The sequence below is a fragment of the Chiloscyllium plagiosum genome, unplaced genomic scaffold, assembly GCF_037043375.1.
Source record: "Chiloscyllium plagiosum isolate Xiang-an unplaced genomic scaffold, Cpla_swu_hap1 HiC_scaffold_13, whole genome shotgun sequence".
Classification (NCBI taxonomy): Eukaryota; Metazoa; Chordata; class Chondrichthyes; order Orectolobiformes; family Hemiscylliidae; genus Chiloscyllium; species Chiloscyllium plagiosum.
Window position 1 is genome coordinate 2384533 of NW_028270151.1, and position 21684 is coordinate 2406216.

The 21684-nt window shown below is 44.7% G+C and overlaps 1 protein-coding gene across 3 annotated transcripts in view; it reads left to right on the top strand.

Moving 5' to 3' along the window:
- The window catches only part of nyap2a (neuronal tyrosine-phosphorylated phosphoinositide-3-kinase adaptor 2a), a 343027-nt gene that overhangs the window by 230101 nt on the left and 91242 nt on the right, over positions 1-21684 (top strand). For all 3 annotated transcript variants that reach the window (XM_087993277.1, XM_087993278.1, XM_087993276.1), the window contains 2 exons: positions 1863-2084; positions 8701-8804. In XM_087993277.1, the coding sequence (XP_087849403.1) occupies positions 1863-2084; positions 8701-8804 (326 nt within the window). The remainder of the gene's footprint in view (positions 1-1862; positions 2085-8700; positions 8805-21684) is intronic.

Consider the following 21684-nt stretch of genomic DNA (forward strand, 5'->3'; position numbering starts at 1 on the left):
GGAGAAAGTGATTGTATAATTATATTAAACTGACACAAAGAGAAAGCAGCAGAACAAAATGTTAAGCATTGAATCTGAAGTCTATGCTAATGAATCCATAACTGTAATTGATAAGCAGGTTAATGGCCGGCTAAAGTAAGCCCTATACTGGGAACTGAAGAATGGCCCCTGTGTCCCTGGTGGTTTTTGGAATGCTGACCATTTTTGCAATTGTATTGGATATGTACTCATTGAGCTCCATACACTGACTCTATTCCTTTAAATACATTGCGCAGGAGAATGCCTACAGACAAGAAAAGCCTGGGATAATCTCATCCTTATAATGACATATTCAATAAACACAAATTGTGTTTGACTGGAGGGTACCTTTTGCATATTGAGTTCTCTCTTCCAGTAAAAACAATGACTGCAGATGCTGGAAACCAGATTCTGGATCAGTGGTGCTGGAAGAGCACAGCAGTTCAGGCAGCATCCGAGGACAGGCAAAATCGACATTTCGGGCAAAAGCCCTTCATCAGGAATGGCTTTTGCCCGAAACGTCAATTTTGCCTGTCCTCGGATGCTGCCTGAAATGCTGTGCTCTTCCAGCACCACTGATCCAGAATCTACTCTCTTCCAGTATCCACTGGGGTCTCCCTGTCTGTATAAGATGTGATCCCACACCCTGTGGGACCCACAGTATTCAGTTTGGAACTGTTGTAGTTTCAAAGCTGAATGCTGTGGTGAGTATTCAATTCAGGGCAAGTCCATATCCTACTGTACTGACCACCTTCAGTCAGGGCTATGCCACGTCCTACTACAGCAGGGTCTAGAATCCCGACAATATGGAAACAGGCCCTTTGGCCCAATGACCCTCCAAAGGGTAACCCACACAGACCATTCCCCTATATTTACCCCTGATTAATGCACCTAACCTATACATCGCTGGGCACTGGGTGATTTAGCACGACCAATTCACTTAACCTGCACATCTTTGGACTGTGGGAGGAAACACACACAGACACGGGGAGAACGTGCAAATTCCACACAGACAGTTGTCTGAGGCGGGAATCGAACTTGGGTCCCTGGCACTGTGAGGCAGCGGTGCTAACCACTGTGCCACTGTGTCACCACTCTGTGGGGTTTCTTCATTATATACAGAAGTATGAATAAACCAATCATATTCAGATCCATTTTAAAACACGGCTTGAAGGTTTGGTTGTATTAATTCCTGTTGTAATAAGTAGATACTGAAACATGTTCACATGTCCAAACAGAAGTAAAATCTTCTTTCAATCAGCTTCTCCTCCCCCACAGAAAGACCTTTATATATTTGCAACCTGGCCACAATTTTCTTGGCTGATTCAATTCTCCCCTCAGGCGACTGACTGTGTGGAGTTTGCACATTCTCCCCGTGTCTGCGTGGGTTTCCTCCGGGTGCTCTGGTTTCCTCCCACAGTCCAAAGATGTGCGGGTCAGGGTGAATTGGCCATGCTAAATTGCCCGTAATATTCAGGGATGTGTAGGTTAGGTGCATTAGTCAGAGGTGATAATACAGTAGTGGAATGGGTCTGGATGGGTTCCTCTTCGGAGGGTCAGTGTGGACTTGCTGGGCCGAAGGGCCTGTTTCCACACTGTAGGGAATCTATGATTCTATGAAAATTAAGTGCTGATGAAGGTAGATCCCAAACTACACACCACTGGAGACAATGTGACCATTTTGATTTGATTTACGTAAAGATGGCTATTCAACAGTTGAGCACTGAAGGTTATCGTGACTCACACATGCTACTGGCAAAGTTACTTCAGCTGTTAACCACTAACATGGGCATTGGCTCAGCCTTTGGGGGCTCTGAGAACTCAGTGATTTCACTTTCTTACAGAACCAGGAGAGGAGCTGAAGGGCCGAAGCTATAGCACTGAGCTGGTGTCAAAGTCTGACAGCAAAGAGAAAGGGGCTCATGGTGCTTCAGGAGAACCAATAAAATCTCAGGAATGGGATGGGAGCCCAAGGACAGCAGCACCAGGGTCCAGTCGATTCGGGAGGTCCTCGGTCAGTCCGACTCAGATGGCAGGACACAGCAGCTCTGAGAGCACCCAGTCAGGTAAGGGACGGTCACAACCCCCCATCGACACTGACACACACACTGACACACACACTGACACAGACACTGACACACACACTGACACACACACAGATACACATACACACACTGACACACACACTGACACACACAGACACATGCACTAACACACACACACTGACACACACGTACACTGACACACACACTGACACACGCATTGACACACACACACTGACACAGACACTGACACACACACACTGACACATACACTGACACACACACACACTGACACAGACACTGACACAGACACACACACACACTGACACAGACACTGACACACACACACTGACACATATACTGACACAGACAGCACCCAGTCAAGTAAGGGACTGTCACAACCCCCCATCCACACTGACACACACACTGACACACACACTGACACACACACACACTGACACACACAGCAGCTCTGAGAGCACCCAGTCAGGTAAGGGACGGTCAAACTGCCCCATCGACACTGACACACACACTGACACACACACAGATACACATACACACACTGACACATGCAGTGACACACACAGACACATGCACTGACACACACACACTGACACACACGTACACTGACACACTGACACAGACACTGACACAGACACTGACACACACACACTGACACACACACTGACACAGACAGCAGCTCTGAGAGCACCCAGTCAGGTAAGGGACGGTCACAACCCCCCATCAACACGGACACACACACTGACACACACACACACAGACACTGACACACACACAGACACACACACACTGACACATGCACTGACACACGCACACACAGACACACACACACACACACAGACACACACACTGACACAGACAGCTGCTCTGAGAGCACCCAGTCAGGTAAGAGACTGTCACAACCCCCCATCGACACTGACACACACACTGACACACACACTGACACACACACTGATACACACACACAGACACACACACACTGACACATGCACAGACACACACACACACACACACACAGACACAAACACTGACACAGACAGCTACTCTGAGAGCACCCAGTCAGGTAAGGGACGGTCACAACCCCCCATCAACATGGACACACACACTGACACACACACTGACACACACACACACTGACACACACACATTGACACACACACTGACACAGACAGCTGCTCTGAGAGCACCCAGTCAGGTAAGGGACTGTCACAACCCCCATCCACACTGACACACATACTGACACACACACTGACACACACACACTGACACTGACACACAGACTGACACACACATACTGACACACACACACACACACACTGACACACACACACACACTGACACTGAAACACACACACTGATACACACACTGACACACACACACTGACACACACACACTGACACACACAGCAGCTCTGAGAGCACCCAATCAGGTAAGGGACTGTCAAACTTCCCCATCGACACTGACACACACACTGACACACACACACACACTGTCACACACACACACACAAACTGACATATACACACTGTCACACACACACACTGACATACACACACACAAACTGACACGCACACAAACTGACACACACTGACACAAACAGCGGCTCTGAGAGCACCCAGTCAGGTAAGGGACTGTCGCAACCCCCCATCTACACTGACACACACACTGACACAGATACTGACACACACATACACACACACTGACATACACATACACTGACACACACACGGACACACACTGACACACACAATGACACACACATACACTGACACACACACGGACACACACTGACACAGACATCAGCTCTGAGAGCACCCAGTCAGGTAAGGGACTGTCGCTACCCTCCATTGACACTGCCGTATGCAGTGACACACACACAAATACATACACAGACACACGCAGTGACACACACACACACAAATACACACACAGATATGCACACTGACACACACAGTGATACACACATAGATACACATACACACACTGATATGCACACTGACACATGCAGTGACGCACATAGACACACGCACTGACACGCGCACACAGATACGCACACTGACACACACACAGATACGCACACTGACACACACACAGATATGCACACTGACACACACACAGATACGCACACTGACACACACACACAGATACGCACACTGACACACACACAGATACGCACACTGACACACACACACAGATACGCACACTGACACACACACACAGATGTGGGCGGCACGGTGGCACAGTGGTTAGCACTGCTGCCTCACAGCGCCAGAGACCCGGGTTCAATTCCCGCCTCAGGCGACTGACTGTGTGGAGTTTGCACGTTCTCCCCGTGTCTGTGTGGGTTTCCTCCGGGTGCTCCGGTTTCCTCCCACAGTCCAAAGATGTGCAGGTCAGGTGAATTGGCCATGCTAAAATTGCCCGTAATGTTAGGTGTAGGGGTATGGGTGGATTGCGCTTCGGCGGGTCGGTGTGGACTTGTTGGGCCGAAGGGCCTGTTTCCACACTGTAATGTAATGTAATCTAATCTAATCTAATACGCACACTGACACACACACACACAGATACGCACACTGACACACACACAGATACGCACACTGACACACATACACAGATACGCACACTGACACACACACACAGATACGCACACTGACACACACACTGACACAGATACGCACACTGACACACACACACTGACACACACACACACACAGATACACACACTGACACACACACTGACACACACACTGACACACACACTGACACACACACTGACACACACACACAGATACACACACTGACACACACACTGACACACACACTGACACACACACACAGATACACACACTGACACACACACACAGATACACACACTGACACACACACTGACATGCACACTGACACACACACACTGACACACACACTGACACACACACACAGATACACACACTGACACACACACACTGACACACACACACACTGACACACACACTGACACACACACACACTGACACACACACTGACACACACACACACACACACACTGACACACACACTGACACACACACACACACACTGACACACACACTGACACACACACACACACACACACACACACAGACACACACACACACTGACACACACACTGACACACACACAGATACACACACTGACACACACACACACACACTGACACACACACTGACACACACACACACACACACACTGACACACACACTGACACACACACACACACACACACACTGACACACACACACACACACTGACACACACACACACTGACACACACACTGACACACACACAGATACACACACTGACACACACACTGACACACACACTGACACACACACTGACACACACACTGACACACACACTGACACACACACACACACTGACCATAGACCTTTCTTTACAGTTTGCATGTGCCTTGTTTTAAAAAAAAATCTAATAGCTACAAAGTTTGCAGCTATAAAAGTGACCCAGAGTCCAAATGGACTGTCAGTAAAATATCCTCGAAAGTCATGTTCAAGAATGATCTCATATTATCGAGGAATTTATTCCAGTTATTTTCTTGGGTTCAACATCTGAGATTAATATTATCAATGAGTTCTTGTCCTTTAACACACTGTGTGCCAGAGTAATATTGAAATAACAGAAAGTGCATCCAACAGAAAGCTCTTGTGTTTGGTGCCTTGGCCTGTGAGAGTTCAGAAGGTGCTCCATGAACAAACCTCCTGCTGGTGTAAAGCAAGTAGATTAATAAACAGAAGATGAATTTACATAAGTTAGAGCAACTCACCTCAAAATTACATTTCACATCAGGGCTTTATTACAGGATCACAGAATTGTTACAATGCAGAGGGAGGCCATTCGGCCCATTGTGCCAGCACCAGCCCCTGAGGTGGCACACTGCTGCCTCACAGAACCAGGACCCAGGTTTGATTCTACCCTTGGGTTACTGTTTTTGAAGAGTTTGCTCTCTGTGTCCACAGTCCAAAAATGTGCAGGCTAGGGTGGATTGGCTGTGCTAAATTACCCATAGTGCCCAGGGATATGCAGGTTAGGGTGGCTTGTCTGTGCTAAATTACCCGTGGTACCCAGGGATGTGCAGGTTAGGGTGGATTGGCAGTGATAAATTACCATAATACCCAGGGATGTGCAAGTTAGGGTGGATTGGCAGTGATAAATTACCATAATACCCAGGGATGTGCAGGTTAGGGTGGATTAGCATTGGGAAAAATGTCCTGTAGTATCCAAGGATGTTCAGGCAACGTGGATAGGCTGTGGGAAATTACCCGTAATCCTCAGGAATGTGCAGTTAGGGTGGATTGGCTGTGCTAAATTACCCATAGTGCCCAGGGATATGCAGGTTAGGGTGGATTGGATGTGCTAAATTACCCATAGTGCCCAGGGATGTGCAAGTTAGGGTGGATTGGATGTGCTAAATTACACATAGTGCCCAGGGATTTGCAGGTTAGGATGGATTGGCTGTGCCAAATTACCCATAGTGCCCAGGGATATACAGTTAGGGTGGATTGGCTGTGCTAAATTACCCATAGTGCCCAGGGATATACAGTTAGGGTGGATTGGCTGTGCTAAATTACCCATAGTGCCCAGGGATGTGCAGGTTAGGGTGGATTGGCTGTGCTAAATTACCATAATACCCAGGGATGTGCAGGTTAGGGTGGATTGGATGTGCTAAATTACCCATAGTGCCCAGGGATGTGCAGGTTAGGGTGGATGGGCCATGCTAACTTGTCCCGTAGTGCCCAGGGATGTGCAGGCTAGGTGGGCTAGCCCTGGGAAGATGGAGTGTGCTGAGGCAGTGGGACTGGGTGGGATATTCTTCTGATGGTCCATGGAGATCTGATGGACAATGTTGGGATTGTATGAAATGCACGTTGTTACCAAGAGCCTTTTCGCTTTACCTTTGCTCACCAATTCAATCCACATAATCATCCAATTCACTCTTGAATGCTTCAATTGAACTTGCCTCCACCACACTTCCTGGCAGTGCATTTCAGACCCTAACTTCTCACTGCCTGAAAAAGCTTTTCTCTGAATCACCTTTAGGTATGTCTAGCTTTCTGTCACTTTGATAGTTCTCGGGAAGCATGAGAGAGAAATAATTTGTACATGAGGTAATCTGGTGCATCTGCCTTGAACTAACCGCCTATCTCTCCAGATCAGCTCAACTGCAAAAGTCATCTTGACTCTCTCTTCTTCCTGGATTTGCCATTCTAACTGTGTCGAAGATTGCAAATGTAATCACAGTGTTGTTCTGTCCCTGTCCCATAAAAACATATTCTAGCTCTCTGCTTTCTGAGAGTGTGTTGCTGGAAAAGCACAGCAGGTCGGGCAGCATCTGAGGAGCAGGAGAATCCACATTTCAGGCATAAGTCCTTCATCAGGAATGATGAAGCCTTTCCTGATGAAGGACTTATGCCCAAAACCTCGATTCTCCTGCTCCTCAGATGCTGCCTGACCTGCTGTGCTTTTTCAGCAACACACTCTCGACTCTGATCTCCAGCATCTGCAGTCCTCACTTTCTCCTGGCTCTCTGTTGCCTGGTCATTCTTGCATTTCCCCCCCCACAATACCTGTATATACTCCGGCACTGACCCCTCCCCTAATGCTTCTGAAAAATGCTTCTTGTTTATTGCTCTGAGCAGAACATTTCATGATATCAAACTGGTGAACTGCAGAGCATCATCGAGTCAGCAACTGAGTTTTCTAAGCCTGACTTTCTGTTTGATTGGCTTTTCTGTGGATGTGAAAAAGGGTTATTTTCAAGTCAATGGAAAATTAGGTCCGAGTCTGCACCAGCCATTTTCCCACACTGTATGCAGAAGTTACATCCCTCCGAGACATCTTAATAAAGACCAGAATCAGAAGGATTTCTCTTGGGAACTTCTTTCATATATTTTTGTGAGAATTCTCTTTTTGAGGAATATATAACCAAGTGAGAGTAGTCAGTCCTGGTAAAAAGAGCAGTTTTAGCCTTAATTTCAGGGTCAGTGATTGAAGGCCAGGTGGTACTGTGGGTGTGGGTCAGGTTAAAGCAGATGCTGTCAATAAGATAGAAAGAGTTTTAAAAAGCACTCCATGTAACCTTGAACTACTTACAGTATCAAAATGTATAACATTTGGGAGTAGAAATTATTCAGCCTAATTTTTTGATCTTGCATAATGTGCTTGACTTAAGTTACAGTTTTAATTAAATCATTGGTTCATTAATTATCTTAGAAGTGGACATAAATTTTGAAATATCTTTTGATGATGCTAATAAATGAATGCTCAGTACATCAGGAATGATATTCCTCAGATTGCTATGTTAGCGGAATGTTTTGAAGCAGGTTAATCCATCATTAATATAGGAGAAAGAATAGGGTCATAGAAACATATGGAGCATTCACATCTCAGCGAATGCAGGCTATAGAGTGTGTTGGCCGATAAATTAAAATGTTACTTGAGATGTATTCATGTATCCAAAGCCACAATATCAATTTAAACATGGTACTACATCCTGCTGTGGCTGTAGTTCCCATCATCTTGAAGGTTCTCTTCCGATCACTAACTCCACTTTCCTTCCACAGAGACCAAGGTGAGCTGTAAGCTGGGCCGATCTGCTTCCACCTCAGGTGTGCCTCCTCCAACCACTGCTCCTCTCAGGCAGTCCAGCGAGACACAACAGAGCCAGGTACCATCGCTAGCCAGTCCAGAGTGAACTCACAGTTCAACATGCCAAAACAAAACAAAGTTGTCACATGTCTGTCCTCCATTTTGTTACCAGCTTGTTGCCATCTCTCTCTGTGTCAGTCATTGGCAGTAGCAGGTTTCCAAAAGGCAGGATGATCTCTGTTTGTGGCTCATCTTTCAGTCTTTCTTTTCTGAAAGGAGACAAATCCTTTTCGTCCAGTATTATCCGCCTGTGAATGAGATGTCCTCTACATACATAGATATAGAGACTTTTCTGAGCTCATTGCTTTGTGTGTTTTAACAGATTTGTGTGTCTTGAAATGAACAAATCTGATAAAAGGAAGTCTCCACTCTGTCTTTGCTGGTGTACATTTATTTCTTCCCTCTGTTGTCATGACGACTTGCAGTGTTGTGCTGTTTTGTTGCTAACTTGTACATCTTTTAGTGTAGTCAATCTTCTTTATTGTTGTTTCTTAGTCGTTTTGATGTTTGTCTGTTCTTTTGTGATCATATCACATTTTGTGTACATTATCTTTATTAAAAGTACCAAGAACATTTCACAAAAGGCGTTGGGAGCATTAAAAATGTTTGCAATTAATTCGTTATGATGGGCTGTCTGTCAAAATTCCAGATATGGAAAACAAGGCTTTTCTCAGGAAGAGGCTTGGAGGCCAGTAAGAATGGGCATACTTGTGAGGGGACAGTAACAATGGGCAGGATCCCCATGATTATCCTGTAACCATGACTACTAATTTGTGAGAGTAAAACAGAATTTCAGAGCCAGCCTCCTCTCCCCCCAAAACACTGGTAAAAGTCTCAGGAAATCTGGTTATTCCATTCAATCAAATTGAATTTGTCTAATTGTTAAAGCTGTTTCCCAAAGGCAACTGTGCAATGTGATGGGACAAACATCGGGGAATATCATGGAATCTCACTTGACATTTTAACTGCGTATTTTACTGTGCAATGTTCCAGAGGGTTGTTGAGGTTTTTGACATGTAAACCTACTTGGGTTGAGAGTTTTCTGTTTCTTGGTGGCCTCACCAGAGCCCACTCGTGCAGGTTGGAAACTATTCAATCCTGATAAACCCATCACTGAGCAGAGTCCAGTTCTCATTCATGAGTCTGTTATAACCAGAACGTCACTTCACCAAAGGGGCTAATGTTATGTAACTGAAAGGAATTTGGTGGAAAATGGTCAGTTGAAATTTGGAACAAAATCTTCTGAGGTGCGGAGACAACCCTCATGGTGTAGTTGGTCTGAATGTGTTGAAGTCAAAAACAACTGTGATAGTTTTTTGTTGATAATATTTGTCAAAATGTGAATGATCCCTGCCAGAGATTTCCAGGAGTGGTAAGTAATCACACTTTATATTTTTACAGCAATCAGCACAAAGAGTTAAACTATTTCTAATGTTAAAGAATATACCCCTTTAGAGGCTGGTTCAACTCTAAAAGCAATGCGTCAACCAAGTGTACCTCTATTGTTTGACAATTTGGGGTATCCTTAGGAACTTGCAATTGTTTTTCAGCCTTTTCAAGTTTCTCTTCAGGGATATTTCTTTTCCATAATATTCATGTTGTATAATCGAAACAGTAAAATCAGAAAATATACCCCAGTATCACAATAGACTGACATATAGCCACCTGCTGAAATAAAAGTCCAAAACAAGAGACCTCCTGGATTCAAAATGTTAACTCTGTTTCTCTCTCAACAGATACTGCCAGACCTGCTGAGTTTCTCCAGCACTATCTGCTTTTATTTCAGATTTCTAGCATCCACAGTACTTGCATTATAGCAGCCTCCTGGATTATTTAGGAGAGAGAACAAGAATGGGAGGGGCTATTCAATAAGTTAAGCAACTATTCATTTACCAGACCATCTGTCCAACAGAACAGTGTTCGGGTTATATATGCTCGAATGCCCTCATTAACTCTTAAAATTGAACACATTCACAAAATCCATTTCATTAATAACTGGTCTCCCTCCGATAGGACTAGATTAATTTAGGATATCTGGTCAGCATGGACAAGTTGGACCAAAAGGTCTGTTTCTGTGCTGTACACCTCTATGACTCTGATATTTTTTAAGTACTTGCTCGTCATTATTTCCATTTTACAACAAGCAAGTGATTAAGATATTTTCTTTAAAATGGATTACAGAGAAATTGGTATCACGGAAACAAGCTGTTCTGGCCAAATGGTCTATGCTGAAGTTTATAACTCACATGAACTTCACACAATATTGCTCCCTCTTCTAATGTCCCTCCTGTATGCAGCAACTATTCCTAACATGTAGCAGTTCCAACTAATCCACGTGGCAGCAACATTTTCTCACTACTCTTGTGATAACTTCACATTTTTTAAATTAACCTCAGATTAGCTGATTGTTAAGTTTGTGTCCTTATGTCCATCCTAGCCTAGTACTGTCAGGAGGTTCATGGCTATTGCAGCTAAAGACAACTTTTCAACCACATACAGAACTTCTCAGATATATTTGGAACAACAGTTGCTGTACAGCTTGTTCTGCGATAGTGTGAGAGCTGTGATCATCTGCAGACTCACGCTATAGAAATCACGTTAACGGACACTGCTACAAGAAAATCAAACTGTAGAAAATCACTAATAGAAAATCACTTGAAAGTTCACATTGTCCAAATAATGTCCACAATTCATAAATCGTATGATAGTCAGTTTGTGCTGACGAACCACACGTTATAGCAGAACGATCTGTATTGGCACTGAACGCAGCACCGTCTGATCAGTGCCATTGGTGAAGCTGCCAAATGGCTAATTAGCTTGGGGAAAGTTGGGAACATATTGGCAATGTTACTGGAATAATGTTGCAGAACCTCAGATTGGAATGTCTGAAATCAAATTCCACCACAGCATCTGGAGAAAGAAACTTCAAAACAGTAATCATCAGCCTATCTGATTGTTGTTAAAAACCTATCTGCTTCCTGACTGTCCCTGTGGGGAGAAAGTCTGTCTGGTGTTACATCCCCAACTGACGGTACAACTGAACAAGTCAGATCCCAGAGTGAGACCTGACCAGAGCGATCCGAAGTTTTAGTTTTCTTTTTGGTTCTTGTGAAGGTCAGTCCCCGAACTTTGTTCACAAGAGGCTGCTAATGTACTTTTAACAATGCTTGTTACACAACAGGTACAAAAAACCAAGTGGAATACATAAGGTTAATTGAAGTGATCCCACTATAAACATCAGAAAACAAAGATTCAATTCTTTTATCTCACCAATAACAGTGAAGAGTTGCCCATTTCTCCAGTCTGCAGTTTCCCTGGATGCTGCCTCTCCTGAGATATTTAAACCAAAGTGCTATCTTGGCTCACTTATTACATAACCTGGGTTCACTCAACTCATGTCTTTAATAAACTTGTAGAATGTCTCCCTGCCTGACATTCCCATTGCCATTTGTTCCTGGAACTTCCTTCTCACTGACTTCTAAGCCTTGCAGGGTTTAGCCAGAGCCCAGAGCCCAGACGGAGGGGATGCTGATAATTACAGGCCTGTGCTGTCTGGGGCCACTTCTATTTGACATGAACCTGTTCCTGGAGCTTTTTCCCTTCCCTCTCTCTCTCCCTCTGGGCCATAAAACTCAACCCAGTAAACACATTAACAGTAATCTCTCCAGCTGGCTTGTTCTAAATGGAGATATCCCACGCCTAGTTGTAAATGCTGTTTTGAACACAAAGTTTAAAATGACTTCCTGAACTTTAAAAAAAATGCAAACATTTAAAACCCATCTTTTCCCTCGACCTTAGAACCCAAGCTCTCACGTAACAAAAACGAGGAATGAACCTCTGTCAGGGTTGTCTTTACATGACTCCAGGTCTACACAATGTTCCTGATCAACAAGCAAGCTGAGGCTTACAGGGACCAGAAAGGGGACTGAGGCTCCAATCAGATCAGCTATCATCATAACAAATGACAGGACAACTTTGTGGGACTGGGGTAGCCCACTCTTGTTCCTAATGTTAATGTTGGTAACTGCCCACTGAAATAGCCAATAAATAATGACCTGCACATGGCTCACCACTATCTGTTGAGACAATGGCCAAGTGGTATTAGCACTGGACTGTTAACCCAAAGACCCAAGTAATGTCCAAGTTCCAATCCTACCGCGGCAGATGGGAGAATTTGAATTCAATAAATATCTGGAATCTAATGATGACCGTGAATCCATTGTCAAATGTTGGAAAACCTCATCTGGTTCACGAATGTCCTTTTGGGAAGGAAACTGCCATCCTTACCGGGTCTGGAATATATGTGACTCCAAACCCACAGCAATGTGGTGGACTATTAACTGCCCCCTGGGTAATTAGGGATGGGTAATAAATACTGGCCCAACCAGCAATGTCCTCATCACCTGAATGAATAAATAAAAAGTTGGGGATGGACAATAAAAAACACTTCACACAAGAGTTAATTAAAAGAAAGTTTCCCTTTGGGCCCCATGAGAGTAGCCTGGGCCACCCTCTCTACCAGAGTCCCCCACTGCCTCTAACGGATCTTGTTACAAGCCACCAAGGAACAGCTGTAGGCTACTCATCCCCTGGAGCCTGTTCTGGTGATGACCTTGCATTCTTACTAACCTCTCAGCCTCTCCAACTCTGCCTTAGCAAGAGTCAAAGGCTCTGCTTCTGCCACCTCTTCAGGAGATTTCCCAAGACCCTTGATCCTCTGTGAGAAAACCTTTGCTTTGTCTCTGTTTCAAACAGGCAAGCCCTGGTTGTTAACTGGTAACTTCTGGTTTGAGACTCTCCCACAAGGGGAAAGATCAGCAGCCAGTCAACACCAAGAGGGGAATTACTAAGCTATGTAGAACAGCTTTTCCCATTGTGCATTGCTCCGTCTGCTTCCCCAATACTTTATGAAGATTCTGGAACGTTCCAGTGTCCTGGTGACAATACATCAAAGATCTTTTTGCTGAACAGTAATTTTATGGTTTGTCAGTGGTTTCAACATGAAACATTCTCCCAGTGAGTAAACACAGGGACATCATTGTTAAAGTCCACTATTCAGATCAGTCGAAGATTGGGAATCCAACTCTTATTTCAGAATAAAGCACATAACAGAGGTTGAAAGGTCAGTGCAGTGCACACGTACTGATCAGTGACTCTGCATTTCTAATGGCTATTCAGCTCAATCTAAAATATTTTTAGGGCTGTTCATAAACTTGGAATTCCCCTGATGGTCTGACAACATTGCCCCCCAACCCCCCCAACTGCACCCCTCCCCTCCCCAAACCAACAGAAACAAAAATTGGTTATTTTAAAGGACATCGCTGTATGTCGACTTTGGCCATCAGTGCCATTATTTCAAAAGTAGTTAATTGCTTGTAAATCTTTCTGAGATATCTTGAAGTTGTGCTTTATACACTGTTTGTGTACTTGAGTGTCAAGATGTTCATTTTAATGTTTCAGCCAACGTTCCAAATGGGACTGGGAGGTAAAAAAAGCAAAAGGGTGACTCTATGTCACACTCATAAACCTATTATTAATAGGAGGACCCATACCAGGAGTAACTCAGCAGCTCTCAATACTCCCCCCCAACTCCCCCCCCCCCCCCAAGTATGCTGCTGACAAACAGCAACTGTATAAGTTCTGAACTTTATCTTGCATTCAATGCTTTCTCAGGTCATTGTTATGGATAGAAGTAAAAATAACTGGGTAATCATGCTGAAATGATTCACAAAGCTATTAAACTAAACTGGCCTAAAACTTACTGATTGCAGGACATGAAACGGATTTAAACCCACATAAAAACTTACAGGATATAGGTGACATTGCCAAGCTCATATTGCACATCCAAAAGTGTCCTCTCACTGAGTGCGTGATGGCAGCAAGGGATCATTACATTGTGTTGGGAATGACAGGACTCTGCCGAGGGAGCAGCCCCTCTATTCCCTGAAAGGGATTCACGAACCAGTTTGTTTTTTATTGCAGTCACAGGTACCTTTCAATTTCAACTGACTTCAAAGCCACATCTGCTTCCCCAGTGCTTGCCTCCACCTACCTGTCAATCTTCCTTCCCACCTATCTGCTTCACCCTCCTCTCTGACCTATCACCTTTACCCCCACCCACATCCCCCTATTGTACTCTTTGCTACCTTCTCCCCAGCTCCACCCCCCTCCCATTTATCTCTCCAGTCTGGAGGTTCCCTGCCTCTATTCCTGATGAAGGGCTTTTGCCCGAAATGTCGATTTTCCTGCTCCTCGGATGCTGCCTGACCTGCTGTGCTTTTCCAGCATCACTCTAACCTTGAAAATGGTCACACCAGTGGCTCCTCTTGGATATGTCTTTCCCGCAACGTAAGAAAAGACAATAATAGCGCTGCTTTAAAATTAGGTGCCTCAATTGATGTTTTTGAAAGTTGATCTATGTCAAGTATTACCTAAACAAGGGATTCGCTCAGAGAAGATTCGTGTGTGCTGATGGTATAGCTATCAGTGAGTGTGGGATGCCTGAGCAGGAGATCAACAGGAATGTGTTTTTCCAGCTGTTTCTCAGTGATGTGAGCACAAATGACACAAAAACAGAAAAACAACAACAAAGGAACCATGTCTGTGATATCCAGGCGGTAGATCTTAGGGACAGCCTGATGTAATGACAGATCTCGGCTGGGAGCCAGCAGCAAACTGCAATCTCTCCATCTGCTGCTTTGATGTGTGTTTGCAGTTTCCTGCTTTCTGCCGTAATTCTCACCTGAAATAGAGGATGTGTTATTTAATAGAGGACTCACCAGATCATTCCAGTGAGATTCCTGAGACCCCTCGTCACTTTGTTCAGCAAATTTGTTTGACAGTTCTGTTGAGTCTGATCTGATTTCTGTTTGGTCTGTGTTTGTGTGTTCCCTGGGCATTGGGAGTCGGTGTTTACAACCTGCACAAGTACAAAGGTGGACTCCCCTCCCCGGGAGGGAACTGGGAATTAATGAGTGATTTTGTTCACACATGAAATGGCACTGCCTCCACGATAAAAAAAACTTTGGAAAACTTTCTTTGGGGGAAGAGCAAATCAGGGCCCCTGTGAAAATAAATATTCTATTTTAACTATTCTGTTCCCTTACTTCCCACTGCATCTTCACATGACACAAACCACTCAGATAAGCTCCAATAATAGACAAGTCCTGTTCCTTTCTGTTTGGGGACTTCTAATCTCATGTTCATGCCTTTATCTAGAAACCATTTCCAAATACTCTCCCTTGGAGGTGGATTTAATTCCTCAGTGTGGTGTTATAACCTATTAAACATCCACAGCACACATTCTGCTGCAGCATGTCTTTGTAACTCCACCTGCTGTGTATCCCCTGGTGATGCAATTAACCCCTCGTCTTATTTGCCAGAGAGCCAGGACCTCTTGTGTACACTTTCCTCTGGAGATTTCTCCTCTAATTCTGTGCAGCACTTACTTTGTGGTGCTTCAGCCGTGGGCCTGATGGACATAGTGTGTCCTCCAAACATTCATATTTGACAGCAGCTCCCTCTGGGGCCCCTTTGCCTCATGACTTCCTTCCCCGTTATTAAAAACTCCCTTTTCTCTTGGTCAATAACCGAACTGTGCACTGGCATTTTAAGTGCTCATCCAGATGCTTCTTAAGTGTTGTGGGAGTACCATCCTCTGACACCCTCTCAGGCAGTATGCTTCATATTTCCCCCACCCTCTAAGTCAGAAAGGCTCTCCTGCGATCCCCTCTAAACCATTTACTCCCCTGGTCTTAGACACGTCTGTAATTCTCACCATGCCCTCTGTGCCTGTCAGAGTTGTGTGAAGCTCAGTCAGATGCCTCTGCCAGCCTGCTGTGTTCCACAGAAAACAGACACAGCCCGTACTGATTGTAAAAAGGTCAGCCAGGTGGACCTCATGGCATATGAGATCCCTGATTGGGGCTGTTAACCTGGTCTGATCAGGGAGCCCTGGCTGACAGATATAAACAGGAGTGTCAGAGGTTCTGTTCACTCTGAGAGCTGGCTCGGAGGGAGCTGGGTCAGTGTCAAGGACTCTCCACATGTAAATAAAGGCCAACTTGGTGACAGAATGCTGGCCACTGTGGTGTCACTTCAAAATATATCCAGTCTCTCCTCATAACTTAGATTTTCCATTCCTTGGTGACTCTCCTCTGCACCCTCTCCAGTGTAATCACATCCTTCCGATTGTGTGGCGAACAGTACTCCGTCTGTGATCTAGCCAATGTTTTATGAAGTTGTAACAAGACTTCCTTGCTCCTACACTCTATCCCTTGGGTAATGAAGGGCAGGCACTCTATATGCTTTCTTCACCACCCGATCTACCTATGCTGACATCTTCAAGGATCAGTGGAGTTGTACACTAAGATTCCTTTGTTTCTCGGTACTCCCTGGGCACCTCCCAGTCATTGTGTATATCCTTCCCCTATTATACCTCCCAAAATGCAAACAGACAATAGGTAATTTAATAAACACTTGTCATGCTGTTACTGTGTGCTTGAAAAACAAAGCCTTCCACGCCCTCAGATCCAGGGAACTGAACACCCCAAAGTTCCTCAAGTCCAATATTCCAAAAGCTCCAAGTGGATTGAATTATACACAGATGATTTCCCAACCTGAGTTCTTCGAATTACTTTCTGTCTTTATTTCTGATGTTCAGCTTCTGCTGTATTTTGTTTCCCTTCTGAAAGATCTTCTCATGCTAACCCTTTAATGAGCAAAGGTCACAAACACAAACCTGTCATTAATTCCTTCCTCATTAACTCCAATCCTGGATTTGACTTTAATGTGATTCACCATCTCAATCTCTGCTTTGATATTGGTATGTTCCCTTTCCTACTTTCTCACCCAGCTTGGCTATTTAGCATATTCCTCTTTTAATGTATTGTCCCAGAAAATTGATAATGACTGCATTCAAACGTCATCTTTCACACAGTGAGGGTCACTGCACAGCTTTAAACCAAATGTTCAAAATTCCTGATTTCAGAAAATGCTCTTGTTTTGTGGAATGTCATAGTGTCCAAAGAAGAAGTTTTTAAATTCCAAAGTATTAATTACAAGAAATACTTTGTTTCACAATGTACTATAATTCAAACTGTAATATACATAACCACGTTATAATCAAAACGCTTAAAAGGCAAAACATATTCATGTCAATGGAGCTAAGCTGATAAAATGTTTTCATTTCACTGAGGCTGTGCCAATCAGTATGAGAAACAAGTGACAATCCGAAGGAAACAGTATCAATTTTTTGTTGGATTTTGACTTTGGAATATTTGAATGAGATTTGAAAGCTCAGAGTAAAGAAACCCCAGTTTCATTCCACAGTAACAGCTTCTCCCTGTACACACAGAACCTGCCAAAATTAATCTCTGCCAACTATCTTTAGACTTGCCCTTGCACCTTTCTCTGGATGACTGCCAGAGAAATGATGGCATGATGCTGACATATAATATTCCTTCCTTCCTCTCCTCATTTCCTGATGCTGTATCAAATGGATTATATTTTGTCCTGCTCTGTTCCTCACGGTGTGCTATAGAGTCATACAGCACAGAATCAGACCCTTCGGTCCAACCAGTCCGTGCTGACCATAATCTCAAACTAAACTACTCCCACTGCTTGCTCCTGCTCCATATCGCTCCAAACCTTTTCCCAACCACGTACTTATGTAAGTGTCTATTAAACATTGTAACTGTACCGGCCTCCACCAGTTCCTCTGGCAGCTCATTCCTCGGAAAAAAAAATTGCCTCTCATGTCTTTTTAAAATCTTTCCCACCTTAAAAATATGCCCCGCATTCTTGAAATCCTGCCCACTCAAGGGAAAAGATTGTCCTAGCTTTTTCTCCCAGCCTTTGTTCTCCCTGTTTACTGGGAATAGCAGCTGGTTCACTACCCCATGCAAATCCATGTGCTCCCTGAGACAGCATTAGGTTTTGCTGTTTCTTTGCTGCCTCCCAATCATTACTCTTCTTAAGAATAAATAAAACAAAGAACTGAAGATCTAACAAAAAAAAATCGCTGGACTCGAAACGACTCTGTTTTCGAAGCTGCCATACCTGCTGAATTTCTCCAGCAGTTTCTGTTTCTCTATTAGTAACAGGGTTACGCACCGATGGATTACCTTGAACAATGAATTTATCCATTTCACTGACACATTCTATCTACGTAAGCTCTTAAAGTGTTTAAACTGTGTTGAGTTCACAGATTGTGGAAATTGACACTAAACCATCGAAGAATAACTTTAATTGCTGCATAATATATAACAACATAGAAACAGCTATTGGTCAAACAGTGACTACAATATTTCATTGGCTGAAATCCTGAGGTTGTGAAAGGAACTATATAAATTCAAATACTTATTGTTATACTGAAAAATTACTCAAAGACTCCAACATAACCTCTCTATCTTTCAAATACAAATTGGTATTGGCATCATTTATCTCAATGGGTCGATTAGACTGAGTGTCATGGACATTTTAGTAAACATTATACCAGACCAGCAGCAAAATGCAGGTGAAATGTAGATATAATACTCCATTTGTTTTAAAGAGGTTATGGATAGGAATAAGACTGGTCCTCAGGTGAAATTGCTAAACTGGGGAAGGCTAGTTACGACAGCATTAGGCAGGACCTGGAGAAATTAGATTGGGGTGGGGGTGGGGGGGGGGGGGGGGGGGGGGGGGGAAGTGAGAGGGGGGCGGTTTGAGGTGAAAACCACATCTGACTTGAGGCCAGTTGGTCAGAGTCCAGGATCATCCCGTTGCTGTCGGGATGAAAGGTAAGGATGGCAAGGTTCAGGAACACTGGAAGACAAAAGGTATTAAAATTCCAAAAGAGAAAGGAATTTCAGGTTGAGGAAGCTGAAACCAAGCAAGGCCCTTGCGGGAAACAACAGAAACAGGAAGAACGTAAACAAGGAATGAGGAGGGCTAATGGGGGCTGTGAAATATCCTTGGCAACAAAGCCTGAGGAGCATCCTAAAGTATTGTATATAATGAGCAAGAGGGGAACTAGGGGAAGGGAAGACAATAGACAATAGATGCAGGAGTAGGCCATTCTGCCCTTCGAGCCTGCACCACCATTCATTATGATCATGGCTGATCATCCTCAATCAGTATCCTGTTCCTGCCCTATCCCCATATCCCTTAATTCCACTATCCTTAAGTAGGTCCACTCAAGAATAAAGCCGGGAATTTATTAATGAAGCCAGAGGCCGTGGGTGAGGTCCTTAATGAGTATTTTGCATCAGTATTCACCAAAGAGAGCGACATGGATGAGTGTAATGTTGATGAGGAGAATGTTGATATTCTGGGGAACGCTAATATTAAGAAGGAGGTGGCTTTGGGTGTCTTGAAAAATATTAAGTAGGTGGCACGGTGGCACAATGGTTAGCACTGCTGCCTCACACCGCCAGAGACCCGGGTTCAATTCCCGCCTCAGGTGTATCCCTGTGTGGAGTTTGCACATTCTCCCTGTGTCTGCGTGGGTTTCCTCCGGGTGCTCCGGTTTCCTCCCACAGTCCAAAGATGTGCAGGTCAGGTGAATTGGCCATGCTAAATTGCCCCTAGTGTTAGGTAAGGGGTAAATGTAGGGGTATGGGTCTGGGTGGGTTACGCTTCGGCAGGTCGGTGTGGACTTGTTGAGCCGAAGGGCCTGTTTCCACACTGTAAGTAATCTAATCTAATTAAAGAGATGTAAGTGACCAGGGCCTGATGGAATCTAACCCAGGATACTGAGGGAGGCAGAAGAGGAGATTGTTGAAGTCTTTCCAGAGATCGTTGTGTCCACTTTAGCCTCTGGTGAGATCATGAAAGAGTGGCAGATAGCCAATGTTGTTCCTTTGTTTAAGGAGGTCAGCTGGAATAATCCAAGAAATGACAGGTCAGTCAACCGTACATCAATGGCAGGGCAATTATTGGAGAAGATTGTTAGGATTTACACACATATGGATAAGAATGGCCTTATTCAGGATATGCAGCTTTGCTTAATGTGGGGGAGGGGCTGCTCTCACAAACATGATATTGTTTACTTGAGGAAGTGACAAAGATGATTAATGAGGGGAGGGTGGGGGATGTTGTCACCACGGACTTTACTCAAACATTTGACAAGGTCCCTCAGGGTAGGCTGGTCCAGAAGATTAAGTCACATGGGATCCATGGCGAGTTCTGGTTTGCTCGCTGAGCTGGAAGGTTTGTTTTCAGATGTTTCATGACCATACTAGGTAACAGCATCAACACAGGATAAATGTGGATTTCAACTGCTTCATCATTTCCCCTCCCCCCACCTTATCCCAGTCCCAAGTCGCCAACTTGGCTCCGCCCTCCGGACCCGTCCATCATCGCCCCCTCTGACCTATCACCTTCTCCCTCACCTTCATCCACCTGTTGCTTTCCCAGCTACCTCCACCCAGCCCCAGCCCTCTCCCATTTATCTCTCAGCCCCCCAGCCCACAAGCCTCATTCCTGATGACGAGCTTATGCCCGAAACTTCGGTTCTCCTGCTCCTTGGATATTGCCCGACCAGCTGTGCTTTCCCACCATCACACTCTTGCCACTGTCCTGTACAGCCACAACATGACCTCCCAACTCCTATAGTTGATAAATGTGTTGCTGCAAAAGCGCAGCAGGTCATTCAACATCCAAGGAACAGGAAAATCGATGTTTCGGGCATAAGCCCTTCTTCAGGAATGAGGCTGGTGTGCCAAGCAGGCTGAGACAAAAGGTGGTGGTGGGGGGGGTATTTGGGGGAGGGATGCTGGGAATACGATAGGTGGAAGGAGGTGAGGGTGAGGGTGATAGGCCAGAGAAGGGGTGGGGGCGGAGATTTCGGGAAGAAGATTGCAAGTGAAGAAGGCGGCGGAGGCGAAGGAATTGGGAGAATGGGATGGCGCTTTTAC